At 43.2% G+C, this 13,181-nt stretch overlaps 1 protein-coding gene across 7 annotated transcripts in view; it reads left to right on the top strand.

Annotated features, from left to right (window-relative positions):
• Positions 1–13,181, top strand: part of Ppfibp2 (PPFIA binding protein 2) — a 152,952-nt gene that overhangs the window by 49,793 nt on the left and 89,978 nt on the right. For all 7 annotated transcript variants that reach the window (XM_010615962.3, XM_010615955.3, XM_010615956.3 and 4 more), the window contains exon 3: positions 1,331–1,545. In XM_010615962.3, coding sequence (XP_010614264.1) covers positions 1,331–1,545 — 215 coding nt within the window. The remainder of the gene's footprint in view (positions 1–1,330; positions 1,546–13,181) is intronic.

Raw genomic sequence — 13,181 nt, 5'->3', positions numbered from 1 at the left:
ACATTTTCCAAAAGTCATGATTTTAACCATTTTATCCTATTGGCCTTGAAAGCAATCCAAATGCCTTAGTAATTCCACCATCTAAACTGTATTTTCTAAAGTGTTTCTTATTATTAAAAGAAATACAGAAATCCTTTGTTAAGACTGTGTTACCCTGATTTTGGCTTAAAATATATATATAGTAGTACTTAAGGAAAGAACATGTTTTGTTGTTGTTAAATGATGGGGGTTAGAAAGGCAAAAACAGTCTTATTTGGGGTACATCAAGTTAGAAAAAAACTGACTCAGTATCCCAGATCTCTGAGGATATCCAGGCACTTATTCTTTTTATCTTGTCATTAAAGTATATGTGTCGGCCAGGCATGGTGGCGCATGCCTGTAATCAGGAGGCTGAGGCAGGAGGATCACTGTGAGTTCGAGACCAGCCTGGGCTACATAGTGAGTTCCAGGTCAGTCTCAACTACATTGTGAGACCCTGTCTCAAAAAACAAAAAACAAACATGAATATAGTAGTTATTGTCTATTGTTATGAAATAGATTAATCCAAACATAGTGGCTTAATTCAACCACTACCATCTGTTTCTTTATAATTCTGTGACTTTGGTAGTTCTCAGCAGGGATGGCCCATATGGCATCATCTAGGTGGTTCTTTTGTGCTGGAGCATCCCAAATGTCCTCTTGCTCATGTCTGTCTCTGAGGCTGGGACGGCTGGGACAGTTGGGGCTGACTTTCTAGCAGGGTTTTAACTGGGTTTTGTTTTGTGATGGGTTTAGGTCAGAGAAAAAGAGTAGAAGCTGTTAGACCTTTAATGGCCCAGGCCAGCAATGGCACAATCACATCCACTGAATTCTAGTATTACGAACACCCAGGTTAAGATCTAGCTCTTGATGAGGGGAGGGTAATGCCTATACAGGAAAGGAAACAATTTTTAGTGGCCATCTGTGTAATCTACCACATTGGTTTAAAGGAAAACAACTGAATCCACCTAAAATCTGAAGAATGGGTTCTCAGTATTTTAACTAGGAGGTTTTTGTCCCTGGTGAAGACTTTCTGTGTTCTTCCATTCGTCTAAGTATGCAATCATCACGCATCAGCCTCAGTGGGCTATCACACACCTCTGTTATGCCTTTTTCTACCATGTCCAGCGCAGATCACAGTAGATGATCTTCAAAATTTACATTGTGAATGATTTTAGCAAGGCATACATAAGCTTCTAGGCTTCTCAAGCCCTTTCCTCTCTTCTTTTACTGCCTTTGCTCTTGACTTGTTAAATGATCATGGTATCTCTACCTTTCTTACTGAGGTTTCTCACTCTCTCTCTTATTTTAGGCACTAAAACGGGTACAGATACTAATGATGGTATCTGTGAGCCTGGACTGTCTTCTCCAGCCTCCCACAAGAACCCCTTTCCAGTGCTCCATCTCATCGAGGACTTGAGACTGGCCCTGGAAATGCTGGATCTTTCTCAGGAGAGAGAAGCTCTTCTGAGTCAGGTCCCTGGCCCAACAGCTACCTACATAAAGGAATGGTTTGAAGACAACTTGGTGAGTTTGGCCCATGGCTGGATTGGGTAACCACTGAGAAACATCATCATGCAGCCTATGGAATGCCACCACTGGCAAGGGCTATTGACCCATCCTATGCTCTCCAGCCTTTCTTGTTTCCCACCCAGCTATGAGTAACTCCTGCTGGGTGGTCATTCCTAGCAGTAGTGCAAAGCTCAGTAGTGCAAAATTATACTAGCTTAAATTATACTACCTACCTGTGAGAAGAGGAAATCCAGGGCCAGAAAAGGGTATATATGGAAGATCTCCCAACCTCAGGATTAAATGTGAGTTATAATCCTTGACTGGTGTTTCTTACACTTAACTGGATCCCGTTACCTTTTTATTCGTAACACAATCCAGAGCCTATTACTCTTACTTTACTTCTGTCCCTACTTCTTGCCCTAGAACCTCTTCCTGTCCCTAGAGTAGAGTACAGATTAGCTAATTCTCCTCTACCTACTCTCTAGATTAGGCATGCAGACTTGCTCATCTGCAGTGGAAGCAGATGGGTAACAAGCTGTATATCTATTATACCTTTGATTACCCAGCTTTTTGCTTATGAAGACCACTGGTTTAACTTTAAGAGACTAGTAGTATCTATAAATGAGTAAAATGAAGAGCTAGCCTACTGAGAAGGCCATCTGGAAGGCAACTATCTGAGACCAGATGCAGGATTCTGGGAGCCAGAGGAAGAAAGTGTTATTACCTAAGCTTAGTTTAAGGATGAAGTCTGAAATGCTGTCTTCTAATGCTAGAGTTCTACAGACCTGATTCAAAATTGAAAAGTATGCATAGAGGAAGGAAGGCAGGAACAGGAGAAATACGTTAGGAGAGAAAGGTTGACATTGATGACCACAAACCAAGGACACTGAAACACCCTTGTCTGGAGGGCACTGTCAGATGAGATTAGATAGGCTATGTCCCAGATGTCCTAGGCTACTCTCTGTTTCAGAGGCCTCTGTCAGTATAGTTGCACCCCTATGCCTTCTCCTGAACATTAAACACTTCATTATATTGATTATGTGTGTTATTCAATATTTTCATTATGTAAGCTAGGTCTACCTGGTGTTTGGTGTAATAAACCTATACCAGTATGGTAGACAGAATAATGGCTCCTGAAGATGTCTATATACTGATGGCTGGAACCTGTGAATGTTACCTTAGACAGTGGAGGGGAAGCTGGTCTATGAATTAAATCAGTTTTAAATCTTCTAACTTTAAAATAGACAGAGTGTATGCCGGGGATTTAGCTCAGTGGTTCGGCTGCCTGCCTCACAAGTACAAGGTCCCAAGTTTGATCCTCGGCACCCATCCCCCACCAAATAGAGAGTATTCTGGACTATCCATGTGAACTCAGTGTGTTCACAAGAGTCCTCATAAAAACTTTCTCTGCCAGGTGTGGTAGCGCACGCCTATAATCCCAGCTCTCAGGAGGCAGAGGCAGAGGATCACTGGGAGTTTGAAGCCAGCCTGGGATAGATAGTGAGTTCAGGGCAAGCCTGAAATACAAAGTGAGACCTTGTCTCAAAAGCCAAAAAAAAAAGCTTTTCTGCTGTTCTCGGTACTCTTTCATTAGGCTTCGTAACCTTATTTGCTCCTTTTCAGCCTGTGTATGATCTTACCAACTCAGAACCGAGAAATGACTGAAGGACTTTTCTGAACAAAAGCCCAATCTACCCAAAATGCAGAATTTTCTTTTTCTTTTTCTTTTTTTTTTAATTCCTCACTGTACAATTGAAAATGGCCATGGATGTTTCTCAGTAATCTTCTATGCGTGTACCTTAATTTGTGTGACAATTTTTCTTATACTGACGTTTTGATTACTTGTTCTTTTTTCTAGATATTTCCTAGAAGTATAATTATAAAACTTAGGTAGAGTTACTAGATAAAATATAGAAGCCCCATTAAATTTGACTTTAGATGAGCAATGAAAAATTTTTACTAAGTATGCTTCATAGTTTGCAAAAGCTGGCAACTCTAATCCAAAAACGTTGGCATCTTTAAGCCTTTTGACAGATTTTTTCAAAATCACTTTTTAGAAAGATTTAACCATTTATATTTTCATTAGCAGAATTTAAGGTAATTCTATCAAATGTATCCTAATAATTAGCAAGAGTAAAAAATAGCTTTATAATTTCACAGGGAAAACATTTTTCTGTTGTTTTTGTATTTCTTTGTTTAGTTGGAATACTAAACTTTAAAAAAAATAGTTTATTAGCATACATTCTTCTATATCACTTCTTTCTTTGTTAATTTTTTTTTTTTTTGTACTGGGGATCGAACTCAGGTCCTTGTGCTTGCAAAGCAGGCGGTGGAACCACTGAGCTAAATCCCTGGCCCTCTTCTATATCATTTCTAAGCTTTTAATCTTATACCCTCCCTATCTAAAAAAATTCTCTGTATATACCTTTCATTTCACATATAAAGTATTTTACTAATATATGTAAATGATTGAAATAACTTCCAAAGAGAGAATTTTCAAAGGGGAGGGCAAACAATAGTTCTACACTCACTTTCTACTTGCCCTAGAGATTACCTTGAGCCTCTTGGGTGGGCCTGTCCCACCTTCATGTGTTCATATTCTGTGTACTTTGTTCTATTAGGACTTTAGTGCTATGTATTTTAATGACCTTTCCCTAGCTCTTCGCCTTGTGGCATATCTTTCCCTTACTTTGTTTTTAAGTGCAATGCTACTTGTGGTGTTTTTTGAGGCATAGAATGTTAAAAAAGTTTAATTAATTCCATCCAGTCTTTCCTGTTTGGATTTTTTTTTTTCTTTTAGCTCTGAAAAGGTCTTTCCTAATCTCAGATCAAATAACTATTTGCCTGTCTTCAATAGGTTTGTGGTTTGATGTTTTATCTTTTGGTTAACTGTAATTCATCAGTATGTTTTATGATGTGGTATGAAGAATGGATCTAACTTTTAAATACTTTTTTGGAAATATAAAATAAAATATAAATATTTTTGATCCAAAGGCAGTCATTGTGGTTGTTAGTTTTTGCAAGATGAATTACAGAGAACAGCTTGCTTCAGGTTTGCAGATTTGTGTTGGGGTTACTTACAATGATTTGGGGAATGCCTTCTTATGGAGAGAAATTTTCCCTAAAAGTTACTGCCTTCATAAATCTTTTAGAATAATTATGGCCATCAGTGACCTATGAACAGTGTACTTTCAAGGGGTCAGAAGTTTATATAAACATTCCAAGAAATCGGAGCTGGATGTTAAGTTTTTGATTCTGAACAGACATGATCTGTCTGTATTTTGGGTCTTGCAGGCCTAAAGTCATTTTACATTCTGGTTACATACACATTCCATACTAGTTCTTATCTGTATGGAAATAAAATTCAGAGAGCTGGACAGACTCACTGGGCATCTTAGTTTCATCCATTTTGTTAGAAGCCCTTTTTACACTGATTCTAGTTTATGGTGCAACAGCTTTGGTAACCCTTAGTAGCTTTGAAAACTATCAAATGTGATCCTTTATCCTATACCAACTAAGCCATCTTCAAATGATTCACATGCACGTTAAAGTTTGAGAAGTACTGATTTAATCCCAGAGATTCATTTTGTGGATTTGGATTGGAATTAGAAATGGTGAGCAGTTTGAGAGACTAAGCAAGGCTGACCAATGCCTTCCTGTTCGTGACATCTGTGCCTCTTCTGTGTATGTGCTCGGTTCTCGTCTGTATACACACTGGCTTGGTCACAGACTTCTCCGTTACTACTTTGTTGTAATGCTGGCCTGATATAGGCCAACTCTGCCTCACAACCTCTCTGTCAGTACTTTCTCCAGTAAATGGATAAAAACAATAAACAGGTTCATATTAATAAGATGTCGAAAGGATGTGCAGTCCCAGGTTAAATCAGTGACTGTGGATGACATCAAAGATCCAGCTTCCCCTCACATAGTTTGTTTTTTGCCCTAATATCCTCAGGGGTTGAATTTTTCTCAGATTGTGCCCTACTAGTTTCAGGATGGCTGCTGGGCCTCCAGCAATATATACCCACACAGACCCAACTCTACAACTATGTCCAAAGGTAATGAATACTTTTTTGTAGTGTTTTTTTTTAAATCAACAGAGAAAAATCTTTTGCCAAAACCCTTCAAGAGAATACCTCCATGTTGAACCTCTAGGTTGAACATCCATTCCTAATCCAAAAAAATCTCAAGATTTTGAATTTTGGAGCCCTTCAATTTCAGATTTTTGGTTAAGGGATGGTCAGTCAGCAAATTCTATACAAACATTCCAAAATGTGAAAAAAAAAAAATCCAAGGTGTGAAACACTGCTGGTTCAAAGCATTTCAGATGAAGGATACTCAACATGTATTGGCACTTCCATGTGCCATGGTAAGAGGTAGTTTCATGCCAGAAAAGAACAGTGGAATGGAAGAAACAAATGGATCTTGGAGGACAGCGCAGAATGATTGCCACTACGTTATGTAAGTTTGAGTTTATTCTCTGGTTGATTGAAAGTTCTTTCCTCCATTAAAAAACAAACAGAAAAAGCAAAAAACAAAACAAAAGAAAACTAAAATCCCTAAAGAATACAGTCTCGTTGGTCCAGTTCTTACGTATCCAGGCTCATAAAAAATATTCATGGAAATGCAAATAAAATGGAAATTTAACTTTTTTATTTTAGTTTAAACATGAGCATGGGTTACCTGCACTAACACCGATCCACTGTGGCCAACAGGAAGGGTCCTATGGTGGGAAATGTAGTCCTCTACCAGTACTGCTCATCTAGGACTACAGGTGCTCAGGCACCATGGTGTCTGTGGGCTACAGAAAGAGAGGCTGTTGGAGAGGTAGTGGTGCCGTAGGGAAGGGTGTTCAGAGTAGAGCAGATACAGACTAGTCCTTTGTGTCTCCACTGAAGAGGGAAGCCCTGGTCCTGATTCATCACAGGAGGCAACTGTGTTTCTTTGCAGGTTAAGTCCTTCTCTGCTGGGTCCTGGCAGGGCCGAGGCACAGACTGGTGAGCATGTTCAGTAGAACCCCTGTTGGCTAGGACTCACTGCCTGGAGAATGGGTATAAATAGGCCAGGATCATCTTAAAGACCAAGTGGAGCAACTCTGCCCAGGATTTAGTAGTTCTGGCTTGAGGATGTTTCCTGGGCTTGCAGGCCTGAGCCTGTGTCCTGCCCCTCGGAAGTAGAATGAGGAGAAGTGAGCTTCAGCCCTGACAGGACATCCTGGGGGCTCTCTGAGCTGGGGATAGTCTCAGGACCCTCAGTGAGGCATGGAGCAAAAGGTTTTGATTCTCTTGCTCTAAGAAGAGAATCTGTATCTGAATTCTCAGCCAATCCCTGGACACCTGGTGGATAAGTTTCATGTTCAGGGACTTTTCTATAGTCTAAGGCAAGCTTGAGGGCCCTACTAGAAAGAGACTGCTGTGGTGCAGCAAAAGTGTTACCCTCAGTAAATGGAAAGGAGGTCTTTTATGTTCAGCAGGCAGGTCCAAGACTGGGGTCAGTGGTCAATGAGCATGAATCTAAGGCACTGATGGCAGGCTGAGCCATCTCTGTTATGATCAGAATGGCGCCAAATTCCAGATAGGGGCAACTTCCTCCTTCTCTGTGTGCTCTAAAGTGAGTAATAATGGCTTTAGCATGACGTGGCTGTTTCAGGTCAAGACTTCCTGAACCTCACCAGATGGTTCTGCTATCTAGAAAGAACGGGGTGCTTCTCAGTGGCCCGGACATATGCAATGAGCAAGAAGGATCTGGTGTCACTATGATTACTTGTAAGATTTTGGCTGTACCCTTAGGGTCTTTCCCGTGGTTTTGCCCACCTGCCTAGCTGGGTTGAGTAGGGGCTGGTTGGTGTTATCCAGGTCTGGGATTGGTGGTGTAGTCCCACCAGGAGGTTAGCCAGACAGATTCAAATGGGCGCTAAAAGACTGAGACCTACCAATGAACTGCATGAATAGACCCAGTAGATGGTAAACAGAGTGTTGATTAGTGCCTTGAATCTTCGGGTGATGATCAAAAGATACCAGGGCCAACAATCTTACAGATGGAGTGGTTATAAGTAGTTCTCTAACATTCTGGTATATACACTCCCCAACTCCCAGCGGGCAGTCCATCACTGTTTAATTCTGTGGATATGGGCCAAGGAGATCCTTGGCGAAGGTTCAAGATGAAGTCAGAGAAAGGACAGGCAAACCCAGCAGCAGCAGAGTGAGGACAAATCAGGATAGTGCTCAGCTTCCACGGGGAGGGGCAGTGGTTGGTAGAAAACTTATAGAGGGGCTATGCTCTGGGCCTTCTTTGAACCTGAGTATATATGCCTGTGACCCACCCCATTGGAAGTGTAGGGTTCTCTTGACAAGGTTGTAGGTGTCCTAGTCTGTGTGTCTTGTAGGTTGAAGCAAGCTGAACCAAGCTGAAGGAATACAGGGGGTAGAAAAGAGTTAAAAGATCAGTTCTGCCTTGGCACTGCCACTTGTACACAGCTTTGAGCAAACCTCCTCTTTCCTCTGGGACACAATTTCCTTGCTGGAAATGACAACTGAGTCTGACAGTGCCTTCAAGATACGGCCAAGCATTCTATCCCATGGTTTGTTCTGGGGGCCTGTATTGAGGTGCCTCTCTGTAAGCACCAGCCTCGGCTTCCCCCAGTTTCCAAAGTAGAGACAGGGTAGGGAGCCTTATAGCTGCAGGACTCAGCTGAGGCCCTCCTCTAAAGAGCCCCAAAGAGGGCTGTCCTGCAGCGGGGCCTGTGCTAAACCTGCCGGGGAAGGTACCACTTCTGTCTGATACCTCCCTGGATGGTGCAGGTGCCTCCATGTACATTTTGAACTAGTTTCTGAAGGAACTCAAAAAGAAAACCAAACTCTGGAGAGGGCATAGCTACCGCCCCCCTTCATCAGCTCCTAACGGCCTTGTCACAGATGGCGGCTCCTTCAGATCCAAGCTTCAAACAAAGCTTGTGCATTGCTGGCGGATTCAGCTTGCAATCTTTCATTCTGGTGAAAAGAGGCAAATCTGTTTACCATATTGAAAAGCCAGAAGAACTGTAAAAAAGGTAGGGAGAAAAAGCTGTTTTATGCATTATAGATTGTGAACCTGATTTTCTCTTGCCATGTGATTCATTTATGTATCTCTGTTCTCCAGTCAGGATGGGACAAAAGACAGATTTGGATATATTTATGCTGAACATTTAAAGTTTGAAAAGATACAGATAGGAGTTTTATAAGAAAACCTTTTCCTCTGAATTTTAAAAAAGGGGAGACTTGCTGGTATTTTCCAAGAAAAAAAGGGCTAGTGTGAACCAATTTCAAGTGTGGTTTCTTTCTTGCTCTTGTGGCAAGTGTGGAATGAGAGCTGAGAACAGAGAGGGTACCAACACCCCTCACCCCACCCGATGCTGAGTCCGGACTCCCATCCAGGGCAGGGCTTGAGTTGAGGGTGGTGTCTTTGTCCCTTGCAGTACTTCAAGAAGCCACTAGGTGGGAGTCAGGGACAAATGCTGGGAAGTCTAACGCCAAGGAAAAGGCAGAAAGTATGGGCTTTATAGGGAAAAATTGTTTTGTCTTATTTAGATTAGGAAGATAACACAAGCATCACTCACTAGTGAAGCTGCCGGAAAATATACCTGGGTCATTTGGAAGAGAGAGTTCTTTCTTATTTTCCTTGGAAAACAGTAGACAGAGGAGTAGTAGTCAGGGGAGGCCTCCACTGTGGGTCCCAGAGGGAAATAGGCAAGGAGACTGGGGGCCAGTCGTGGGGGCACAGACTTTTCTTCCATTGTATATGATAAGAAAATCTCTTTAAACTTCTTGAGTCCAAAGCCTTGTGCTCTGGGTTACTAGCGGTATGGTGTTCTGCATTCCAGGAGCCATTTCCTGGCCCACTCAGAGATGCTTCTTGTGCCTCGAGAGGTTTTGCATGTTTTTTTCCTGGCATAGAACCCCAGATTTGGGGCTCTAAACTGTTGCAAATTTAGCAGTTTTATTTTTCCTGTGTTTTTAGTCTCCCTTCCTCCAAACTTGTGCTCTACTAAAGTCTTGCAACCTGGATCCTGTCAGACCTAACCAGAAGAGACCATTTCAGTCTCTAAGAACCAATGTTTATAAAATGACCAAGAATGTGCAAACACTGGTGAAAGAGCAAATAAATCCTTCCCCACTAAATTTCCTGCTTTTGGCCCAGGGGACATGGTGGACTATGTTGCCAGGTTAGCATAACTTGAGGTCTGAGCATGTAGACACCCGCTTACCCTCTACCCACAAAGAAGCCCATCAGAGCCATGTGATAGAGAACCTTCTGCCTCTTAAGAACCCACTAGTGGCAGGCAGGAGGGCTGAGAGCCTCCAGGAAATGTATGCTTTCAGTCTCCGTGCTTCAAATAAATTCTGAAAGTAGTTTTCTAACCTGTTGCTGTTCCAGGTACAGTTCTGGAAAAATACTATGAGCATCTCCTGGGAACTTGTTAGCAATGCACAATTTCAGGTTCCATTGCCAGCCTGCTGGATTGGAATCTGCAGTTTTACTAAAACCTCCTGTAGCCCAGATAATTAACTATAGATGGGGAAGCTTTGTCCTAAGGAAGAGTGAGGAAACCATGGGCTGCATTTCAGTCTTCTGCCTGTTTTTTTTTTTTTTTTTTTTCCCCATCAGCTAAGAATGAGTTTCATTAAAAAAAAAAAAAAAAAAGAATGAGTTTCATATTTTTCAATGATTGAAGAAAAATCACAGGAATACTTTGTGATGTGAAAATGACATAAAATTCAAATTACAATGTCCATAAATAAAGTTTTACTGGTACACAGCCACTCTCATTGGTCTAGACACTGGATGTGGCCACTTTCATGCTACAGATATTGGAATTGAGGATGATAGAGACTTTATGACCCACCAAGACTAAAATATCTGCTGCCTGGACCTTGTCCTAATTCATTTTGGAGGTGGGTTCCCCATGCTGGTGTGTTTAGGGGACCTGAGTAAAGATGGCCAAGACACAGTACCATGGTCTAGCCTTCCTCCACTGAGATCTTCTTTCTCCTCCCTCTCTTCTCATGAGCAGTGGTCCTCATGCGGCATGCCTACTGAAGGACACAAGCCTATTATCTGATTGATAAAGAGGTGTCTTGGCAATTGTCATCAAAGCCCAGAGACAAAAGCTCAGGGCTGAGCAGAGCCCAGGATGCAGGTAATGGCTCAGAGAATGGCATCTGACTCATGAGACTCCTCGTGGTCCACAGTTCTGCCTGAGAAGATGGTGCTAATTTCTGGTCGCTGGCAGAAGTAAGACCTCAGGGACCCTCCTCAGCCATTCCTTGGCATTTCAGCTAAGTAGATGAAAATCCAGAGATTCTCTTCTAGATCCCAGAATAGGATGGGAGCAAGCCATAATGAATCCTCCTGTCCACTCCTGACCACCCTGGTCTCCTCCCTGAGTTTCTACTCCCAGGATGCTCAGTCTCACAGTATCCTGCCCTTTGCCCCAACTGGCGGCCTCACATTCCATGCAACACTGGGTTGTTCTGGTTTTAGGTGAGTGAATTGCTCCTGGGAAGGCCCTGACGACTGTAATGGTCAGTGAGTGACACCCATTTGTGTACCTTTGGAGGTCCTTGAGGCTTCATCTCCCAAGAGGGCTGTAATGAAGCAGGAGGGCCAGTCTCCCCCATGACCACGTGGTAAGAAGGGCAGCTTAAATATTAGGGGTAATTGCTTAGGCCAGATAAAACCCAGGATTCTAACCTTGTAGTGGTCATGGACTGTTTTGATAATGTGATGAAAACTGTTTTCAGAGAAACAGATTTATCCATACAAGTAATACTTTACATATAGCTTTTGAATATTTGCAGTAAATTACTCGATCCCCCATGATTCAGCTGTCACTAGCATGTGTCCCTGGCCAGGCTGGCCTTTGGGCTGAGTGTGGTGCAGCCACGGTTCCCCTCACCAGTGTGTAAGGGAGCCCTGTCTCGGACCGTCATCATGAGGGATGAGGTGCTGAAGCACCGGCATTCGTTTCTCCAGCTCACTCATCCCCCAGCACTTGCCACACATCTGTGCCTGGCTCCTAGATCTTTGGGAGTGGTGTTTTGCGGATTCAGGGTTTGAATTACAACATGAGGAAAATGGACTTTGGTGTTTTGGGTTTTTTTTAAGAAAGCAAAGCAAAAAAAAAAAAAAAAAAAAAAAAAGCTGCTCCCTTTTCACACATTAGTTGAACTAACTGATAAATTTGAACTTGTATTTTGCTCTAGAGTTGAACATCTTTACCCTGGGGGAACAGACTTTGAGTCTCTATTTTCTCCAAGTAGGATTTTAGTTTTATTTGGCTGGTCTTATCATCTGTGCCTTATTTTCCTATTCAGAGGATGCTTAAATTCCTACTCTATCCCAGGAATTGTCCTAGGCATGGAAGTTAGAGAAGTGAGTCAGAAATCAGATGCACTTTCTTAGTCTGGTGCAGTGGAGAGCCTCGCTGACTAACCACTGGCTGTGGTTCAGCTGTAGTTCATTTAACTAGAGAGAGGAGTCCGGTGCTCAGTAGAGGTGGGGGAAGACTGTGAACAGAGGCTGCCTGCAGGCTGCACCTGAGCCACCTTTCTGAGGGCCTAACAAGGCTGATGAGGAGTAGCCCTCATACTCGTCTCCTCTTCTCTTGTACCTGAAGCTAAAGAGTCGCCCTGAGCCCCTCCAAGAAGAGTATCTCTCCCTTCCTACCGGGAGTGGGGCTCTTCCCCCTCCCCAGCCTCCATTTCCCTACAGCAGCCAAGTTTATTACATGACACGTGGTAATTCTTACCTACCCGGGGCAGGAAGGCAGTGACTTTTGCTTTGGGTGCTGGACAAATGTGTGTTGATCAAACAAAATTTCTTCATTTGACTTTCTCAGGCTTCTAGACAGAAGAAAAAAGAAAAAGAAAAATGCCTCCCTACACCTGCAACCTTACAGAGACATTCTCTGTTTAGTACATCCCATGATCCAAGAAAGGAACCTGGCTGGGGGGTGGGGGCAAAGAAAGCTCTAGAGCTCCGAGCAGGGCGGCAGAGCCCTCCTGTGCTCCTGGCCTCCGAGCTGGGTGTGTCTCCAGGAATTTATCCCTCCGTGCCAGCTGCTGGCAGGCAGTAGCCCTCCCCCTTGCCTCTGTGATGATAGAGGCCTGACCGGCCTTGCTTCTGCCCTGTCTTCTGGACTCTTGATTCTGGACTCTGGTAGATAACTGAGGCCATGCCTGCTGAGGGGCTGCTGGCACCCAGTAAGCAGAGACTTCTCTTTAGGCTGGGACTTACAGGAAGGTCACACACAGGAAAGGCCCCTTTCAGTCACAAGATGTGTGTCGGAAAGTCATTTAGGACAGCAGAGAGCAGAGCCCTTGCATGTAACCACTGTTCCCACTGCACCCACTTCAAAGATCACTTTCATAATCAGTCATAGCCAGAGGCCACACACTAAGGGGAGGGCAAGAGAGCAAAGAGACAGAGTACGAGGAGGAGAGTGCGGTGGTATCTGGGGAGACCACCCTGGAAAGCCGTCACGTGACCTGTGGGTAGGAATCCACACAGCTCGCCTGTCTTACAGCAAATTTGCGGGGCCCTTTCTTACCCGAGCTGCTCCTTAAGTCATGAAGACGCCTGTGAAGAGGCCTCACCCTTTTTTTTTTTTTTTT

This window comes from Fukomys damarensis, unplaced genomic scaffold (genome assembly GCF_012274545.1).
Source record: "Fukomys damarensis isolate Sample0158 unplaced genomic scaffold, DMR_v1.0_HiC HiC_scaffold_16, whole genome shotgun sequence".
In the NCBI taxonomy this organism is placed as follows: Eukaryota; Metazoa; Chordata; class Mammalia; order Rodentia; family Bathyergidae; genus Fukomys; species Fukomys damarensis.
Note: the sequence above shows the minus strand (reverse complement) of the source record. Positions and strands in the feature narration are given on the sequence as shown.